Source organism: Falco biarmicus, chromosome 8 (genome assembly GCF_023638135.1).
Source record: "Falco biarmicus isolate bFalBia1 chromosome 8, bFalBia1.pri, whole genome shotgun sequence".
Taxonomy (NCBI): domain Eukaryota; kingdom Metazoa; phylum Chordata; class Aves; order Falconiformes; family Falconidae; genus Falco; species Falco biarmicus.
The window spans coordinates 8,817,712-8,839,275 of record NC_079295.1 but is presented as its reverse complement, the minus strand read 5'-3'; the positions used below and the strand labels follow the sequence as shown (position 1 = coordinate 8,839,275).

Sequence of the window (21,564 nt, the reverse complement as noted above, 5' to 3'; positions counted from 1 at the left end):
CAAACCAGGAATAAAGTGGCTTTACTTTAAGTGCTCCTATGCCACATATAGCAACCAATCTGAACTATACGTTTAGTTAAACCACTTTACATTTGGTGGGACCTGACACAGAAAGACAGCCACGACCTTAGGGCAGGAGAAATGAAAAGAACAGGTTAAACACCAAGTACACAGAAAAGCTTAACCTCCCCCCGCCACAAAGCCCAAACAACCCCCCCCCTTTTATGTAAGATTTCTTTCTAACAAAATATGTATTTTTTAATATGCCAGATATTTCCCTTGCCAGCTAAGCAGCTTTACTGAGCTCCTCAGCAGCAGCAAACACTTGACTTCCAGTACTTTCCGAAGTTGAACGCCTCTCACAGATGAGCCTTTGGATCTGACCCCAGGAACCTCGTAATAGCTGACGCTTGGCATTTGGCATTCTTTTTCCTCAACTGCCTTTTTTTGGCCTTTTTATTATTACAAGTTTCAGCCTTGCAAACGCCTGAATTTTGATAGCAACACAAGTGTTAAATGCTTTTCCTTTCGGAAGTAACCGATAAAATAGCTACTATTAAAGACAGTGAGGGCAAAGATCACTTTGGTAAGGCTACCCGATGCTTTATATAGTAAACTTCATTTTTCAATTGCTTTTAGCTTGCCGTATTTAAGATGAAACTCTCTGTATTTATTCCTCAGGTGTTGTGGAGTAGCAGATGTGCACGCACACATACATGGAGTGGTATGGAATTTAATTTCAGTGTAAATGACAAAAAATGGGTTCAAGTAAGCCTGGCTAATGTAAATGTACTCCTCTGTAAACGTTCTGTTGCAAAGTTCAATCATTTCTGTGGTTCTGAGCAAGGAGCTGCTCCTGCAGTCACCAACGTATCTGTTGTCCTGCCAGTAAAAACCCATCTGATCTGACAGATGCTAACCCCTGAAAACAAGGAGCACGTGAGCTTAATCAAGTTTCTGGTGGTGGTGTTCCCCCCCCCCCCCCCCCCCCCCCCCCCCGATACTCATCTGTGCTGTGCTTACCCTGTTTCGGAGTTCTGACTGTAAAGCTGCACTACCACTGCACTCCTAATTCAGGTATTTCATCATAAACAGCTAAAATAAGCACCATAAATAACCTCACAACTAGCTCGGTTTCATTCTCCAGTCCATGCGGCCAATTCGAAGCTTGGCAAGGCAGCAATCTTTGTTTTATTTTTTAAATCCATCAGGGAGAAATGTACTCTAGAGTCCACCTGTTACCTATTTCAAGTTACCACTCATCGCCGATCGGTATTTTGATGCAGAGGAGTGACAGCAGGGCGCTGTGTCACCTTACACCTGATGTGCTCCAGCTGTGGGCTGCTGCTGGAAGGGCTGGCCTGCCTCCACCTGCCCCCTCACCCCTGGCCACCAGCTCCCACTGTTCCCTTTCCACTGACACAGTGCTCACACAAGACTGCAAGGGTGGAAGGGCAACACAGCACATAAGCCCAATGCTTCTTTCTCAGTAAAAGCCTTCCAGATGTCTTCAAGACCCTAGGGAAAACTAAATTACCTGGTCATCTTTGCACTTCTGCGGAAGAGCTAACCATTATCCTGGTCTGGCTTCTGGGCTGAAACAGGGCATTTGCTTGGGGACCTGTCCCTTTGCAAGTCTTCAACGATGGCTGCAGTTAGATGGGTGGGAGGCTGCAGCCATCAAGGGATGGGCAATGTCACTGTCATATAGGTACTCTTGTCCATCTTTTGTTATGGCTGAATTTGCTGCAGCATGCGATTGAATCTCACTTCTACTTTCCTTCTAAATGCTTATGAAGGTATCAAGGAATTTTCTGGAGAAAGACTAAGCCGCTGTGGCTGGCATCTGACTCATTTTCAGTGGTACTGGCCTTTGGCCATTAGCCTGATGTAAGCCATACTTCCCCTCAATTTATAAATACAATATACAATGTTTTCTCATTCAAAGTTGAGGTCTTTGCTTTAATTAGCTCTTCCATTCCTCTGTTGTAGTACCACAGTTAAACACTGGCCCAAGTAGTTTCTAATAAATATGGTGATAGTTATCTCTTTGTTGGCAAATTCTGTGTTGACCTTTTCAAGTAGCTTATGGCCAAGCAGATGTGTAATCACAATGAAGACACTTTGGTCTTCAAATCTGAGCTGCTCTGTAGCTCTGCTAGGTGTTTGGGAGAGAACCAATACAAAACAAGAAACAATCAGTCCATATCTAAATGGTAAATTGTTTGAAGTCAAAATCCTACGTTGTTTTGAGACCTTTAGAACAAGCACCCAACTGACAAACCGCTGCTTCTTCTAGCAAAAAACAACCAACCACTTTTCCTGACAGCTGATTATTGACTTACAAATACTGTTTTGACTTATGAATACTGTTTTCCCAATATATCTCCCCACTGCCTCACTCACCACTGTTCATACAGTAGACAGAAATCCTCCTTGCTTGAGTCCTGAACTTGAACCCTAAAGTATAACAGCTCATCAACTTCTTTTTTAGGGAATTTCAGCTTAACTTGGTGCTTTTCAGTGTGGCAGCTAAATACATACAAAAAGAGACCCCAAAACTGTCAAGAATCTCAGCAGAGCAGAGGTACCTTGGGTTGACTGTACCTCCAAGGTAAAACACTTCAGTCTTTTATTGCCTGTCCTGAACATTTCAGTCTTTTATTTTCTGCCTGCAGAAACCTCAAGAGGCAGGATGTCCTCAAACCCCTCTGACTTGGGAACTTTAATACACTCAAGGATGTCTTGCTTCAAGTCTTCTAGGTGTATTCAGAGTGGGTTTAATTTTTTCATCAACACTGAAAGCTACCTTCAAAAACAAGGGCTGAGTGTTTCCCACAGTTCCTGGGGATGACATGTTACAGAAAAAACCCACCAAATGTCATCGGACTTCTAAGAAAATGGCAAAAAGCTGCTAATACAGAGACTGTTCCCTTCCTCTTCCCCTGTTGAATGAAAGCAAAGCTACCTGTTTTCTTTTCAAAGCCCCTTGAAGGCCCTTCCGTCCTCTTCAGTTCAGCATTCAAAGCCTGACCATTGCCTCTGGCCCACTTCATTTTTGTATCGTCACCACACCCTGGTGTGGCGGGTAAAATCTGGGTTTGGGGAAGGATCTTGGTGTCTTAGCTAGCAGGTATCGAAACAAGGCTGAAACACTCTGCTCTCCCCTGCCCTTCAAAGAAATTTTTCAAAGGACAAACAACAAATGAATGTATGGATAGTCTAACACCAGAGACATCAGAGACAATGACAAAAAACCCAAAGCAATGAGGATTTCTTTGACTCTTCTCTCCAAAAACTCTACACTACACCAGCAATACCTGGGCAAACTGGCCAGAAGGTAGTTGATAGGCAAGATGAAAAGGACATACGATAAACCCAGTGTCAGTGGAAATCTCCGCTGGCCATAGGGGTCCGTAACAGACATCACAGCACACACAGAGCATGTATGTATGTTCCACCCAAAGTATGAATGCAGAGAGCAGCGTGCCAGGCCTACATACACGTATAATCTAAATATTCAGAGAATTTAATAGTGGTACTTATGTTATTTAAATCTAAAAAAAAGATCAGTATTGTGTCTTTTCCATCTCTGCTTTTTAAGAAATGCTCTAATGCACTGCAGAAGGAGAGAGAAATACTTCCTTTGCAGGTTTCTCTTTCACAGGCAACGAGGAGAATGATTATAATAATTGTAAACTAGGCTTCTGTTTACAAAGGGTTTGGGTTTTTATCAAAGACAGATTTGCACACAAGAAACACGCAAATTGAACCAGAGAGCATTTTATCTAAAGCGCTTATTAACTTGGACAACTGGGGCCGAGGGGTTTTTTGTTGTTGTTTTTATTTTCAATCATCCAGGCATCTCCCACGCCGCTGTACAGGCACCGGTGTTTTACCAGATCAGCTCCTGGATGACAAGGTCTGCCAAGCAGCAACAAGGACAATAAAATAGACGGTACTACTACCAACCTTCATCTTTGGAGTATTGCATTTGAGCTTCTGAGGCCTCCAAACGGTGAAATCCGACCAGCCGCCACCCAAGCTGGCGTTTCATTTGCCTCAGTTATTCTTATTAGATGCATTTCCTGGAAGCTACTGGTAAGTGACAAATTTTATTTTTTTTTTTAATTTAATTTTAAAACAATTACAATTACTCTGATCTGAAAGCATGCAATCTAGCATGTCAGAATCAGTTCATTTCTACAGCCATACGGGGAAAGGTTTTAGTTTACTGGCAGCAATGAATCAGTCTTTTTATTTATGTGTGCGTTTGAAAACGCAATACTGTTATAACTAATAATTTATACATTTTCCTCATTATCTTTATGAAATATCTGCTGTCCAAAACAGAGCTAATAGAACTCCAGCTCACTGGGAGATGTGCCGTTCAGTGTAGTTCAGCCACTAAAAAGACCAGGAGCGAGTTACAACTCTCAGGGTTTATTGGTGGGTTTGGGTTTTTTTTTTTCCTTTTTATTAATTCCTTCCCAAAGTCTCCCCCGTTCATAGGACTTGCTGAAATATCTTAAGTCAAACCTCAAGTCCCCTAGCAGCTGTTGGGTCGGCAGAAGCCCAGCTGTCTAAACTTTATTGGCAGTAAATGTCATTCTTGCACACAAACTGCATGCCTGGAAAACCCAAAGGCACATCTTGGGCTATCACATCCCATCACGTTCCCCGACAAGATGTGAAAACCGAAATGGAAAACGTCAACAAACTCCGGCCGCGGCGAGGAGTGGGGCATGCCCGCTGACAAGCGTGCCGCAATGACAGAAATGGACTTGGAGTTGCAATTAGTGGCACTGTCATTTTTGGGCGCTCCTGCCAATTAATTAAGCCTGTCAAATGGAAAAACAGCGGCATTCACATGATAATTTATATAGGGAGAGACTAGTCTAGCAAAGCTGCCGCTGCAGCCAACAAAATTCCCTCCAAGCGCTTAAAAAAAAAAAAAAAGATAAAATAAAAATATAAAGGGGGGGGGGGGGGGGGGGGGGGAGAAAGAAAGTTAAACTGTCCTTGTTATAATTGTTAACTCTGATCGCTCAAGTAGAAGACGGGCTGATTAAAACTCCAAACGAGCCCCTAGCTCGCTTAAATCTCAGAGTCCGGAATGATAGAATCAGAGGAGTTTATTCATACCATTAAGCCCCAGAGAACTTAATTGAAAGAAGAGCATAGCCTGGACCTTGACAAGCGGGAGGTCACAGTAATTGCTGCCGGACATATTTAACATTAAGATAATCAGGCCATTAATTACCCTTTGGATCATTAAATCAGCCAGTTGCAAAATGAAATTTCTGCCTCTATTACTCACTTGAGAGACCACAGGGGTGGCTTTTAATTTATCAGTGAGCTTGAGATACAAAGGACCAGGCTTGGGGAGGAAGGAAAGGGGGAGAAAGGAGGGGGTTTGCTTCAGCAGAGGCAGGAATATCAATCCGCCATGCTTGGTGATCGTGGCAAATTAACTAGGTAAGATAACCTCAGCTTCTAAAGGCAGAAGCTGGGGGTATGTAAATAGATGAGGGCAGACAGGGAGATCAGAGCCTGCACACCACTTAGCAGGATAATAAAGGAAATCATCCTTGATTATCAGTGCTAATTTGGACACTGCCGGTAGCTTGTTATGCGTGTTCTGAGTAGCATTTAATTAATTCAATTGCTTGTTAATGAGGGAAGTGACATGTGGGGAGCAGATGCCACCCAACTGCAGATGGGTTCTGGTCAGCCCTTCACAATAAAATCTTTTTTTTTTTTTTTTATTTTTTAATTTATTTTTATAAACACCCTTCCCCCACCCCTGAAATGGGAAAGGTGTCAAGCATGGAGGAGCATTCAAAAGGCACAAAACACTGACCTCATCAGGCCAAGAACCGCTAAGAAACCAGACCTGACAATCGCGGATAGAGAGGTACTGATGTTCCTTCCCCCAGGCCCCATTTGTAACGCTGCGGCCTTATGCCAGGAATCGGAGACCAACAGGACTATAACAGCAATCTGATGGCCAAAAGGAACAAGAAATGAGAGAGAGATGAAACGGAGCATCGTTACAAGATTCAGGATATGAACCCGGGATCTTAACTACTCAGTTTCCCTGGGCTTGCCCTTTATCTGTGCTATCCATAATGAAGGAATAATATTTTTTATGAAATAAGGGAGGCATGGTTTAATTTTTTTCATAGAAGGCACGGCTTACCGTTTTTCATAGAAGTGACTCCCCAGTTACCCCCCAGAAACCAGCGCACGTTCAGCATAGCTGACGCTAGCCTCAAACCAGCAAGCCAGGCTTCAGCTTAGGACTGTAAAAGTCTGCTAAATATAGTCAAGCTGCATAATGTTTTTTCTGACACCATTAAATTCAGTTCATTAGTGAGCGAGGGATCAAACTGGATCTTATGTTGGAAGGTGAAAGTCAATTCCTGACACTGCTGGCTTCTAACTCCAGACTTCTCAGGCAGCATTAAGAACTTCTCTATTTTCTTATAACCTTTGGTAACCAGAATAAACAGGGTGACTGCTATGCAAACAGACAACCTGAGCAAAATTGCAGCAGATGCTCCAACCTCCAAGCTCCATTTAAAGAGCTGCTGCCCAGGGCTGCCTCGGCAGAGCTTAGAACTGCACCTGAGCTTCCACTAACCGCTCATCCCTTGCTTTAAAAAGACACTTTTGATGGAGGTTCTTCCTATTTATGAATATTCTCAAAAAGACATAGAGATGACGGAGCCCTATAACGTTTGCACATAGCTAATGCACACATTCAGCATCACGTCAGCAGCAGAACAAAAAACGTGGCTGGGATGGTGCCTGGATATGACACTGCCCTCCCTCCTCCGGGCCAGCAGCTTCCAGCTGGTGGAGGTGGCCTTGTTCCTGGAACATCCCTCCCAGCAAGATGGAGATGGAGACCTTGGGAGCTCAGAGAAAGAGGGTGAGGGCCAGGGAGTAGCTAGTCACCTCCTGGAGCGGGCAGAGGGATGGTGGCAGCTCGTCTCACTTGGAAAAGGACATCATCATCTTAGGAAGCTGATGGTGGCAAGCAAATCTGCAAACCCGAAGCCATATAGGCAAGAATATTATGTGGAGAAAGTAAACCATGTGAGGCATGTCCAGAAGGTGGCTAAATATCTGCTAGGAGACCTATGTACCAGTGCAAAAGGCCTGGGCCAAACACGCTGTGGATGCCTCACACCAGCTTTACCAACAGCTCTGACATTCCTCCATGGAGCAGTTCTGCCCCTGCCCCACCGGGCTACCCTTGCGTTGCACTGCTCCAAATCGATGTTTTAAGAGTGTGCTTACACAGTATCAATAGCAATTAGAGGGGAAAATCCTGATCTCATCCCCAGACCCAGTTAATTGTCGCAACATTGATTTACTCTAATTTGACTTCTCACTCCAAATTAAACCCGCATTACTGAAGGAGGGACCGCAGGCAAACTCTCCCTGCTCACCCCCTCCCCTCCAAGACAATAAATTTAATATTGAATACACTTGGAAAAAAACAGGCAGTTGTTGCAGGATCCATACTGAAAGATCTTTCCTCCCCCCCCTCTTTTTTTTTTTCTTCCTGCGAGTAATTAAAAGATGCTTTTCTTGACTAATGATCCCCCTGTTTAGAAATGGGAAGTCGATACTCCTTCACCAGCAGTCAGCTTCAATTTGTCACAGGGCTCCCGAAGTTTGAGCGGCGGTTCTCAGGGCTGCTGGTAATTGCTGGAACCAATTACCAGCCTTCCAAAGCTGACCTAATCAGGGACCCACAGACACCACCGCTCAGAGGCCAGCTGGTCTCCTTCTGCATTCACTTGTTTGCCCATGCTTGGGTTTTCTGCTGCTTCGCCAACTTCTCCTGCTCACCAGGAGCTCGTGTTTATTCCTCTTTCCTCCCCAAAATCCCGTCAACACCCTGCGTCTGAACTTTGCTTCACGCTCCTGCTTTACTCTACGCTCCTTCCTTGGGGATCCCATTGCACCTGTGCTCCCATAACCTGCGCTGCCGTCCAGTTCAATGCCAGAGGCCATCCAAGGTGTTGATTTTGATCCAGAGGCACTGAATGACCTGGAGATCTGCTTATTTTATAACCTGCCGCTCAGGCTTGACGAGACCTGGCACGTGTTAACATTAAAGGACATACCTGGGCAATAAAAGCTTGGTGAAAGTAACAGGAGTAATGCCTTTTGCTACAAAACTCTCAGGCTTTGAGCTCACACCCTCCAATCTGAAAGCCTTTCTGACCTTCAAAATACACCATCAGGTTTATCTTGCCCCATGCCTGTCTCGGAGAAAGAGTTTGAGATGAACTGGAGTGGAGTAGACAAGGACAGCGGTACGGTATACTTGAGGTGGTTTAACTTGGGTAACGTTTATCTCATTTTCAAGCGTACAAAATTAAAAATACAAGCTGTACTCACAGCCTGGCATAGCTCTGTTTTTAGAAATATTGGTGATGCTTCCCTGAGTAAGACTCCTTAATTACGCCGTGACCTGGAGTAGCCATTTGGCAATCCCTCTTGTAAAATATCAGTCTCCCTGGGTCTCTCCACTCTTCCCTCTGCACAACAGAAACATATGGGATACCACTGCGATGGCTCAGTGATCAGTGCCAACTCCTCCCGAGCTGAAGGGACTTCTTTTGAAGCTATGTCAAGACTTCCAGGTTCCTTTTAGTCCAGCACATGAATGCTCCTTGAGCCTCCCAGCCCAACACACTCAGTATCTGTGGAGCAGCCAATAAGCCTTTTTCTGACCCGAGAAAACATGTGGGTTTCCACTGATGGCTTCGTCTCCAGTAGAGAGGCACAACATGAAATGGTGAAACCCACGTATGTCTGTCCCCTCTACAAGGAGGCCCTATTAAGAGAGGGTCCATCACTGTGCTGACAACTTCTGGTGCTTCGGGGGTGGCACAGCAGAGGCAGGAGAGTTAAGAGATACATCTATCATAAAGAAACGTGTGAGAAGATTGTATTTATCTGAGGTCTTTTACTGATGCTTTGTGCTAAGCCTTTGAGCAGTTGAGGGAACGGTTAAGAAATCTCCTGCTCTTGCGTTTCCAACACTTTCTTTGCAGGCACAGCCTGAAGGTCTGAGCAAATGTGTGGGAAGCCATGGAGGGTGGATTAGTGAGCATAGGAAGCGTAACTGAAAATGGCAGCACTACGTAGGACAGATGTAGTAAGTGGGGCTGTGCGAGGGAACTGGGGTATGAAAAAGTTCAGGAGAAACTTGGGAGGAAAATATGAGAGTACCTCCCTCTGCCACCTGATGGGGCTTTGGTGAGAACTCCGTAAGGCAGGAGCTCACTGAGTGTGTGAGCTTCCCCACACGGTGGTTCTCAGACCCTGGTTGATGCCAGAGCTCACCAGCATGGGCAGGAACAGCCTCCCAACACCAGCTCAGCTCTCTTCCCCTTCAGAAGGAGTTTTTCTGAATGCTTCTTTCTTCCCTCATCTCCAAACATCCTGGGACTCCCTCCATCCTTCCTCCACCAGAACTCCAAATCGGCTCCCCAACACATTCCTACTTGCTCACTTTCTTGCCTCTTCCTCCAGTACCTCAACTTCAGTTGCCTCTTCCACCTTCAGTCCCTCAGCAACAAAAAAAGGGGTTTTTGTCGAAACCCACCTCCGGCCCATTGTAGCTGCTTCTGATCGGATACCTCATGCAAGACTGCAAACAGCAGTGAGAAAATGGAACGCACAACTTCCATCTAAAAGAACTTACTTTCTTGCCTCAACTTGGACAGAAGGATTATCATGCTAGTAGAGACCAAAGTAAAGTACAAAAGGAGGCACACACTTTGAAAAGGCAGACCTTTCCAGATATTTATGTGGAAAATACTACTTCAGCCCCTGCTGCAAACAGCAGAAAAAATGTGAGCGGCAAAGCAAGATTACAATTGCTCTTTGGGAAAATTTTCACATAATCTTAATTCTACATTTTCTAGCAGCTCTTCTATCACATAAGTGTGCACTTGGACACAGAGCTGGAAATAGATATTTATAAAATGAATCTTTTTGTCCAAAAATGTTATAGGTCAGGAAAGAAAGTGCAGTTATGTCACTGATACACATAAGCAGCTGAATATAAACGTAACGATGTACAGAAACAAAGAAGAATTAAAATAAGCCCTGAGCATGAAATACAAAGAGAACAAAGTTGATTTTCTGTAAGTAAAACTCAATTCCAAACATAAAACCCGGAATTATTTAAATCAAATAGATGGCTCTCTTTTCATCACAGTCACATGTATTTTAGATTTTTCATGATAGTGTCTTTCTTATACGCATATTAAGATAATGTTATTTTTTTTTTAAGAACAAAAATCCAGTTGCGTGTAAGCCTTTTCCTTTTAAGTATTTAGAACTGAGGTATCTCTCCAACTCACCTCACTAGTAAGGAGCAACATGTATTTTGTTAGGTGCGACAATCCAATATCTCTAGATTAAAGCAATACTAATGACAAAGGCAGCAGTAAGTTGATTTCAATCCACCTGATGAAATCATTACATTAGCTGTCTAATAATATACACATATACAGCAGACATACAGTTAAGGCAGGAACAAAACCTCTGTGTAGGTCCCCCTGAACATTTTTATATGCACAGTCATTCATCTAAGTAGCCTGATTAATGTACTGGCTTCATTCTCGAAGATGAACCAAAGGTGGCACCACAAATTCATTTTTCAGTGCTAACGAAATAATGCAATAAGAAACAGTTGACTTTATTACAGACAACAGTACAAACCTACTCCTACACCGTAGGAGGTGGACCAGGTATATGCTCCCAGGTTATAGTTTCACTTCATCTAGTACTGGAAAAAAGCAGGGCCCAGAGATATACATCAAATCAGAATATAATTCCCTCTGATTTCTCTCATATGCAGGAGGCAAGCACCCAGAGCTAAACCTCCACCGTGCCATTTGCTACCTGGGGACCGAGCGGCGCTCAGATGCAGGCTGAGCAACCCCTAAGACAATAATAATGCACTTCTGAAGGCAACTTCAAAGGTCGGCCCAGCTGTGCAAGGTAGTCCAGAAGGTCCTTCTCTTGCCTCAACCCCCTGGTGCTGAAACACAGCCTGCCAAAGGTCACCCTGCTGCCCCCAAGCCAATACGTTAGTTAAAACTAGTAGCACTTACATCTCACGTCTACTAATATCAGGGAAGTATTTTCAAAACGTCTTTCTTAGACACTGATCAGATAAATGAAGCATAAAACCCCTTTAGCTTTTGGTAGGAGAACGTATCGCAGAAAGGACTTTTTCACTGTGCTGAGCTATAAGAGTTTGGTAAAATACTGTTGTGATAGGAAACGCACACCCCCACCAACTTACGGGTTCACATAGATCAGATGAAAAAAAAGTAAGCAAGTCCACAGTGAGCAGGACTTCCAACAGCCGTGATGGGAACCGAAAGACCTGATGGCCAGGTCCAAATTCCTGGGAAAGCCTGAACTACTGAAGGCAGATTATTAATCACAAACTGATAGTCCAAGAGCCAGGAACTTTGCAGCTGCCTGAAACAAAAGCAATGCATGACAGTATAATTTAGATCGAGGAACAACCAGCCAGGAGGTTTCAGTCTCCCGCTGGTTTTGTTGGTCAGTCAGTTGAACAAAAAATTTGTAGAGCTGCTGAGGAAACTTTCACAGGAGTGAGAAAGTAACGGGGTCACTCAACTTTGGACACCCCCTGCCCTGGCACACGTTCTTCCTGAGCATGCAGTGAGGATAAATACACGTAAGGATTTTTACAAGGCGTACTCCAAGGAAGAATTTTTTAAAAGTCCATGTTGCAAAACGCTGCAACGCCCTCCTGCCTCTAACTGAAAGGCCCAAACGAGGATTGATGTACTCATGGCTCGCAGCCTTGGCCACCTGTAGTACAACATACTCCCCGCCACCCGCCGCATGCCACGGTGAGATGGAGTAAGCAGGCCTACCTTGTGGAGTCTGATGAAGGTTTCATATGGCCCTGGCTGTTCTCCTCCCAGACGCTGTTTGCCAGCTCGTTCCCGATAGAAGTCATCACCTTGATGAGCTCTATAGGCCAGTCGTCCAGGTCGAGAGAGCGGACCCGGGAGAGGTGTGTGCCAAGGTTGCGGTGTATACCTGAGCATTCGATACATATGAGGGCTCCCAGATTCAAGCTGGCCCAGTCAGGGTCTATGAGAAAAGTGACACAAGCGATTAGCACAACAAAACACCTACATAAAATTTTCTGGTTAATGTTTGTGGATAAAGACTTTGGCTCTGGGGGCAAAAAAATGCATGTGCCCTGTCCTGGGAGGGCTTCCAGTAGGGTCAGTTTTGCCTTGTGGAGACACTAACCCTCCTGAGAAACCCTCAGAGAGTGAAAAAATACCGTGGAGGGATCTCAAAAGCTGTGTCATTCCACCTCGAGTCCAAAGAAACATGTGATTTAAGAGAGAAAAGAAGAAACAAAGAAAATACAAACGCAGTGGCAGGCAGCTGATGAAGTAGTGGAGAAAGCCCCTCCTTGGGAATCTAGAGCCACTTGTAGCCAATTACAAGGGAAAAAGGAGGAAAAAAAAAAAAAAAAAAAAAAAAAAAGAGCGACTAGATACAGTATCTCTGTTGCTAACTACATCAACTCTCTTAATAACCATCTATATCATCACCTACATATGGCTTTTACATCTAACACACTATGGGGTATGTTTTCATCTCTAAGATCAGGGAGATAAGCGCTAAGATGAAAATGTGACACTTTGAACAGCCCCAGTTTTAGTGTATGAGCCAGAAGGATTCCACCGACACACACGCACACACAAAAAATAACCCCGCAAACGATAAGGCTGCGGCAAACCTGACAAAAGCTGGGAAATTCAAAGTCATTTCCCAAGATGGTTCGCTTTTTGTCACTGTCCTGTGTTATTTAAATCTAGATTTGTATGAATCTCCCTCTCTCCAACAAACATTCATTTTAACAAATGCAGTGAAAGATGGATGGGAGGAATTTTTGGTGGCTTTTTTTTCCTCCCCCCCTGCTGTCAGATCTTTTCTTCTCGCCTTACCCTGGGCCTCCCGAAGAACTAGTAGGCTATCACAAATGCCAAGCAAGAAAATGGTGATTAATTGAGAGGGCAGGCAATTTTTATTCAAATCTAAATAAAATCTAGAGCAGATAGAACATGAATTTCCAGCGTCCCCTTCCATTTGGGAAAATTTCATCTAAAGAGTCATTTTGATTTTGTGTAATCCAAAATTGAAAAGTTATTTTTGGTAGCCAAAATATGTGGAAACAAAAAATTTCCTAGTTCTTTGCATGTCACGTCTGGACAAAAAATATGTAACTAAAATTATCTGCTTTCCTTTCAAAGTCCTGCATTTCATTGAAGGCATTGATTGACATTTTTCAGTGAGTCCTTAGAAATCTAAAAATTTTCCCAACAAGAGAAATTCCCCATCTTATTTCACTTGAGCAGAAAACCACATCTTTTGTTTAAAAAGTTCCTGTCCATACCAGATCTTATACTGGGAATATACAGCATTTCAGATCTCTAAAAAATAAGGCGAGACAAAACTCCTGCCATGCCTTCCAAGTCCTTGGTAAGACAACTGTGACAAACTCCTTTCCTGCCTATTTTTTCAGGTTACCTCCACCAGTTTCGGTGTCTCACCAGTGGGGGAAGCAGTAGTATATCTGAAACACTAAAAAACCTGAAATACGAATTTGTCGGTAAAAGCTTAAACACAACAGATAATAATTTTAAATTTGCAAACTGTGACTCTGAATGAAATCTCTGTCCCTGACCTGAAAAGGCCAGGGTTATCTTCACAAAAATAAAGTGCACAATGAGCCCAAAGAGGCACAAACGGAGAATGAAGCAAGAGAAAAAATACTGATTTCTATTTTTCCAATTATTCTAACAGAACTGATGTTAAGGATCTGACCTGCCTCGCAAATATCTCTGCATACCTGAAGCACATCTAGTCTTATCTTCTACTGAATACATTTTTAAAATATTCACCTACTTCAAATTGACAGTGCTGGTACGATTGAAGTAATCCACCAATGCGATAACCATGAAGTTACATGAAATTTTGACAAGACGGTATTTTAAATTTAAAAAATCTGACAACACACAGCTGAGTTCGAAGGTGGAAAACCAGGAAAGGCAAGTGTTGAGCTCATTACAGACATCCAGTGAAAAACCAGACTTGTTGATCTTGGTTATCACTGGATAACGTGTATCAAGATGGGGCTTTAATGTGGAGCTTGGACAAGTGGCAGCATTCGATGGATTTTGGGAAAAAACTGACATGATGTCAATTAGGACATGTGCTTCTGCATGTGCACATGAAAAATTATTCTCAAAAGGATGTATGCTAGATGACAGAAGTCACTACCCACCAGTAATTAAGGCAAGATGTTGTAAACTACATGCTCAGGGTTGTCCCTGTTTGCAATTCACTGCTCCTGTCTGCACCTTCCTCTTGCCATATGTAGTTGAGCACTTTCAAAATCTCACGCCTGAAGATTTTTATCACCAATTTATACTAAAAAGAACCACCAGTCGTTAGTAAAGCTTAACTATTTAAGCTGTTTTTTTCTTATTTTTTTTTCTCCCAAGAAGATGACAAAAAAATCAGCTCCCTTTTCCTGTTGATGCTAAGAGTAATTCTAAATTGGAGGATGCTCAGATTATTTACAAGCATGTAACAGACTCTTCTCCAGTATGCATGCATCTGGGATTTGATGGTAAAAAAAAAGAGCCCATTCAATGCAGCTACAGATGCTATAAAGCTGTTTTCCTCTCTTTGGCTTACTTACAATTTGTCAAACAAAATATGGGCTTTTTAACACCACTAAGTATATCCAGATTACAGTTTTCAGCTGTCCGTATTAAAGGTGCTTAGCTCTTTTCTTCTCCAAAACCCTCCCCCTCACTTTGACTTGCACCTCAGTCAGATTGATCATTTGAAGGTGAAACCTCTTGGACCAGTTCTTTTAGGAGAATAACCCCTCTCCGACGTCTCCTTCATCCCTTTGGACCCGAGGTGGCTGGTGAAAGGCTTTGCTATGCTAAATCCTCATGAGCTCAGCATGTGTAAGATAGCTCTGGGCTGAGCAGAGAAATCTTGAAAGGGAGGAGCAGAAGAGCCAGGGAAAGAAGAAGCAGGAGTGAAGGCCAAGTCTGAGCAGAAGAGAGAGAAAAGTTCATATCTTTCCCATTCTTTGAGGTTTTTTTTCTGTTCTGCATATAAAATTGAATCTTGTGCTGGCTATGGTAGGCTTGCCAGGGTCACTCAAATTATTACTTCAGTGTTTAGCTCTCAAATACAAAATACACCACAGTAAGTTATTAGACACCTGGACTGGAAAGCTCATGATGAGACACTCTGTCTTTAAGCCCTCCCTGTTTTCCTCTAGAACAGAAGACCTGACATTCCATGCTTTCCAGGTGTCTTGAAAGAGTGACTCACATTTACCCTCTCACCTGCTCTTTCAGTAGTAAGGCTCGGAGAGCTAAAATCCTTCAGGGGCAGAAATTCAGCTGCATTTGCCTAAGCAATCAGACCATCTTCAGTCGCTTCTCCAGACCAAAGTCAGCACTGGGACTCCAATGCTTTGGGAAAAGGCAACATCAGTTTCCTTCTGAAACATGAAATGAGATCTTCTTGGGCAAAAACTCCAGCACCTAAGAGCACTTTGTCTCACTTCTTGCTCTGGGATGGGAACGTTAAATAAAAGGCTTTTGAAAAACTGAAGTCTGAGACCGCCAAAGGCCAGAAGGCTGGCAGCACACAGATGCTGCTGGTACTACTGCTGCTGATTAACATACAACAAGGCAGAAATTCCCTGGTGAAACAAAGTGCTGCGGTGAAGTGCTACAAAGACAAAGAGCTCTAGAAAGAGGAAGAATGAGACTTCTGAAGTGGAAGATTGATGGCTCTTGAATAGAGCTGAGGGACAGCAACATCTCATATTCCTTTGCTCCCAAACATCTGGCTTTGTGAAGATGCAAAATACGTAAGCTTTCCACAAGAGTGCTGGTGTTTGTAATGCTAAATGCTCCGGGGGTAAGGACTTGCCCAGGCAGGACAGAAAGGGAGAGAAGAAATTACAACAAAGTCTGGCAGAAAAAGCAGCAGACTGAGGTACACCTCATATCCATGTTTACATTTTAAGAAACATTGCTTTGGAAATATCTCAAATTTTTCAAAAGGAATGACAGCGGCCTTAAAATTAGGAAGGCCAAATGGCAAGGATAATCCAAGAGGATATAAATCATCACCAAGAATACAAACGAGGGGTTCCAGTTGAGATTCCAAAATCGCCCCCCCCTCCAAGCTACACAACAGAGCATTAGGTGTTGCCAGAAAGGGCAGTCCCACCCTGCCCTGTCCCAGCAACATGTTCTTGGCACATCCCTCCTGCTGGCAACCATGCACACATGGCCAGCTTGATCCATGAAGCAATCTGGATCAAAACCAACCTGGCTGAAATGGAGGAAAAAAAAAGGAGGGGGGGGACACACGGAAGGGAATGTGCTGCTTACTTGCACAATCATCTTCCTGATTAAATATCTAGTTTGGCTGCATAAATACTGGGGTACGTGCACGTCTGGGGAGAGAAACATACACCTTGGGAATAGCGTGGGCTCTGGGCAGAGCTGAAATGGATCACGGGTACATCAGAAGGACACAGGTGGGCGTGGGAAGTCGTCTGCAGTGAAGGGGTCGCACGTCCCCCCTCTGCCTGGGTGACCAGTTAGCAGGGTCTAGGAAAATGCCACCCACAGCTGTACAGACAGACTGGAGCAGAAATCAGTAACACTGCCATCGTGGTCTGCTCACTGACAGCAGTGAGTACTTCAAATGAGCTAAATATACATCTAGGTCACTTGAAGACCCTGTCCTTCTCATATACAGCACAGCATCTTATATGCCTTTTACCTGAACTCTATCAAAGCTTTGGTGTAAATCTGAACATTGACCAGGTCAGTGTGGAAGAACACTAATAAATAAAGAGTCGCTTTGGGCTGCGTATGTTAAAATACCAGCCAAACCAACATCTCCCCTTGTTTATCACATGCTGGATTACTAGTCAGTGGAATGTAAAGACCTTAATTTATCAATGTTGCTATTATTTCCCTCTGTTTGTGAGAAGACCCTGTGAGATTTCTCTTTGGGATCTCCCTCCAGCACGTCAACAAGCTGTTTTGACAGCATCCCAGTCCTGGTGCTCAAAGCCTGTTCAGCCAGGGTTCACATCCCTGCGTGCTGAACCGCCGGGGACAGGGCAGCTGCCTTTGTTCTTGTTCCATGTCCTACAGACAGCATACAAATGTCTGACAGTTTACAAAAGAAGCACCTAAAACCAGTCTGTATGTGAAACAATTTTTCATGGTGCAGAAAAATATTTTTTATTCTAAATGTCTGTTAATGTTCCAACCATCTTCCCTTCAAGCCTTCTAAGGGTGAAGCAGGGGATAATAGGTTTGTTTGGTGGATGACCAAATCAACTGAATTGCTAACTATACAGCAGCAAATTAGTCATGCAAAAGCACTTGCACTTCTGTATGAATGTTTATTTTACAGTTAACTGGGATGTTAGAATGGCTTAGACCAGTAGTCAAAATCCTAAACAGCAAGTCTTTTTTTATTTTTTTTTAAAATTATACCTGAAGGAAAATAAATGACCATTTTTCCACTTTAAGCACATGTAAAAATCACAAGAAAAGTTCTGACTTTCCATTATCAAAGATATAAAAATGCACAAGTTCTTTTTCTGCTTCTACAACTAATTGCTTTAGAGCAAGACTATTTCCTTTTTGTGGCTTTGTTGCAAACCCCTGGAACTAAAGAGCACCAGAATAACGACCTTAGCCAGGGTTAGTGAGGTGAACCACAGCTCAAAGTATTCTCAAGAACACTTTTCTGAACACTAAGTATATGTTTTAAAAAATAAAAAAAAAAAGGGGGGGGGGGGGAAAGAAACACAAAGGGGAGAAAAAAAAAATTTCCAAATCGGTTTTCTAGTATCCAGATATAATGAGCACCGTCTTTGGTATCTTCTGACAAATAAAAAAACACAAAACAAAAATATACCAATCAAGCTCTACCTCTTTGAAAATATTACTATAGCACATGGGCAAAATATGAGGAAAATGCAAGTAACCGATATCAAACAGCAAACGACTTTTGCCTTTTCTTCAAAGGCAAATAAAGAAATGCTGACAATTAAAGTGGCAGGTGAAACAAGGGGAAAAGATCAGGATGCATCTGACACAGCATCTATTAAGTATAAATTAACATAAACTAAGTCTGATTAAGCAAACTCCATAATGAAGAAGAAAGATGCAAACAACATATGGGATGTAATACCAAAAAAGACATGGCAGGTGTTCACCTAAGCCTTGGTCAAGCAGAAATCTTAGCCAAGGAGAAGAGGTCAATTTTCTGAAGTCCTGTGGCCGTACTTACTCTGTGCTTCACAGTCCACGCAGTGGGAATTGCCTCTGATGTTCCTTATGGACTGAAGGGCCATGGCTTCATTCTGACTCGTCAGGCGGGACTGTGTAGGTTTAAACAAATGCATAAACAACAAATAAGAACATAATAAAATTAGACATGACAACTGTTGACTGAACAAATGGCAAAACCTAAAGCTTAGAATTGCTAAGATTGAAGATTGAATGAATGTGATGAAGGAACCTCAAGTTCTGGTTTGCCTCTCAAGAAACGGTGATCCTTTGGCAACTCCAAGCACTGCAAGTCCATGCCTGTCAAGCAGAGACTCCACTTTTCTCCCAAGTTTCTGGACAGCTCGGGATTTCTCCCAGGGCTCTCTTCACCCTGTGCAGGAGCTCCCAGCATTTTGGGGTTTCCAGCCTTGATTCTAACAAGTAGGGAGACTGCACAGAAGAAAACTGAGCTTGAAAATGAACCCTGCTATTCACAAGAACAGTAGTCACAGCGTAGGTTTGCTTCTTGAGATAAATTAGATAAGAATATTATTTTATAAAATCAATTTCTTTTATTGATGTATATGCTTTGGTTAATGAAGACTAAGGGATGGTTTGCAAAAGCAGCTGAAACCCCTTTATCATCGAAAGGTCAGATTTAATCAGACAGCTCCCATTTAAATTCCCTCCATGATGACCTGCCAATGACCCCTACTTGGACCTGGAGAGGCTGGCATGACGTACAAGTAGTTCGGCTCTATCCAACTGAACTGACTTGTGGGCTCTCTAAGAAGAAAACCATCAGCTGGAGAAACTTCTGGACTCTTTGCAATGGACTGTTTTAAGCTGGATCAGAACCAGGTCTTAAGTACGGTCATGTGGAGATATGTCCTCCTGACCTGTCAACGGGCCACCTAACAAACCTGCCCAAGGAACTGCACTTTGCTATTCCAGCTAATTCTTCTGACATGTTTGAAACCTCAGTAATACTTTACCGAAAAAATAAAATACCTCTGAGCCACTTACCAGTTACTCTTTACCCTCATTTATGTGAGTGTTTTTATATAGGTGTTAGTGTAGAAATTTCGCTTTTTGTGTTCCCTTAACACATATATTAGAATGTGTAAACCCACGGGAGGCAAGAAACCACGTAAGCAGTGATTTTTCTCTATCTCAGAAATACATATTTGAAATAAATAATTTTTTTAAACAAAATGGGAAGTGGAAAATATGATAATGATGATGATAGCTACTGGTGTCTGATCTAGTCTGGTAGATCAGGGCAATGAAAGGCTGCATTAATTTGAAAATATGAGTCTCCTCCTTGCAATATAAAATCATTAAAGACAACTGACAGGGGGGTAATGTCTGAACTATCACTGCCCGTTTCTCCCCGTCGACTACCACGAACACCTTGCTCTCTAGCTGTGAAGAGTCTGCAGATGCAGAGACTCAAGAAGCAGAAGATCTCCTGCTCTTCCAAAAATGAGCAATGGCTGAAGAAGTTTCAGATTTAAACGTTTACTTTGACAGGAAAGCAGAACAAATTACTTCCGTCATCACATGAAAGCACTGTGAGGCAGAAGGCCTGTTCCTCTTAGGCCATGATCTTCTTCCCCCAAAAAGCTTTGATGAACTGTTTCGGGATTTGCTTTGTGTTACATTAGTTAAGGCAGAAAACCATAAAAAATTAATTCGGTGTAATTAAAGAAGAGGAAACTGCACATACGCTTTGGTTTCCATGATTTATATTAATTCATCATGGCAGAATCCCATGGCTGAACACTACTACGCACTTAAGGTTAAGCCAACCAGAATGTGTAGTTAGATTTTACCATGCAGGGGCTTTACTAGAGATTTGACTAGTAAAATGCTGGATTTGGGGTCTGCCAGCACTCTTCTCCGACACAGGCTTTTCCTAAGGGGCCTTCTTGCAGACCTCCAGCTTGACCAAACGTGAACCTGCAGCAGGGACTACACTGGTCACCGCTAGTGACTAGTAGCCCAGTGACCAACTTCCCCGTAGGAAGGGGCCATGACTTAGCCCCAGGTTTCAGCTAAAATTTTAAGAGCAATGCTGAAGGCAAGAAAGGTAATTCAGGAACCCCATTAATCCAATTGCTGTAAAAAATAAGCCGTACAACAGGCTACAGCACCAGCTGCCTTGAAATACCCGAGATACGCCTGCAGCTCTACTGCTCTGCCATGTGTGTAATGCACGTGTGTCTCCAGGAGCACAGGTTTACAGTTCAGAGTTCTTGACTTTGCTTTCACCTTAGTGATCGTCCACCCGTTACTGATTTTCAGCATGACTCTGTGTGCCGTACCTTGTTCTTGCTGCTCTCACATGACTGTAAACTGGCCAAGATCTGACTCTCTATGGCTTGTACCCACGCGTCTCTTTCTTCGTATGTGGTAGCTTCAAAGTGCCAAGTCTGGCCGGTGAGAGAGACGATGATAAACTCAAAGTTTTCCTCTTGTTCTGAAAAAAACACATGCAATAGGAAGAAAAGATTAAGTTTCAGGATACCAATAGCTAGGCCTAAGCAATCCTGCTTGATGAGTATTTCTGCAATGTAACGAGCAAACGCAGCCCTGGACACCTGAGGTCTGAGGCTAGCTCCACCCAACTACCCTGCAGTTGCACAATGCATCTGAAAAAGACCTGCGGATCCGCTGCTTTTTCTCTCGAAATGTTACACAGATAAAGTACTGTTTTGGGTAAATATTCAGTTCCTGTGTGCATTTTTGAGTTTGGTATCGAACCCATACCTTTGTTGAACACAAAGTGGCTAACAAGCATCATTTAGATTTAAACCTGAGGTGTTAAGAGCTACATAATGTACAAATCAAAGTGTGTTATAAAATAACTTAAAAAAGATGAATGGACTATAAAGAGCTGACAATACAGCAAATGTGCCAATTTACCCTCCTCCTTCCAGCAGTTTTTTACATGCACAGATACATTAAAAGCAGATGTGTACATTCTCTTGTCTACAGCAAAAATACACTGGGTTATAATACAGGATTAAAATCAGTTCAACCTATTCAACATTCACGTTCGACACAGGAGATGAGAAAATGATGTGAGAAGCTAGCAGAAAGGGTCAGTGAAATA

The 21,564-nt window shown here is 43.0% G+C and overlaps 1 protein-coding gene across 11 annotated transcripts in view; it reads right to left on the bottom strand.

Annotated features, from left to right (window-relative positions):
• AGAP1 (ArfGAP with GTPase domain, ankyrin repeat and PH domain 1) overlaps positions 1-21,564 on the bottom strand; it is a 382,734-nt gene that overhangs the window by 25,534 nt on the left and 335,636 nt on the right. For all 11 annotated transcript variants that reach the window (XM_056350248.1, XM_056350249.1, XM_056350251.1 and 8 more), the window contains 3 exons: positions 20,774-20,928; positions 18,466-18,556; positions 11,955-12,177 (listed from right to left, as the gene is read on the bottom strand). In XM_056350248.1, the coding sequence (XP_056206223.1) occupies positions 11,955-12,177; positions 18,466-18,556; positions 20,774-20,928 (469 nt within the window). The remainder of the gene's footprint in view (positions 1-11,954; positions 12,178-18,465; positions 18,557-20,773; positions 20,929-21,564) is intronic.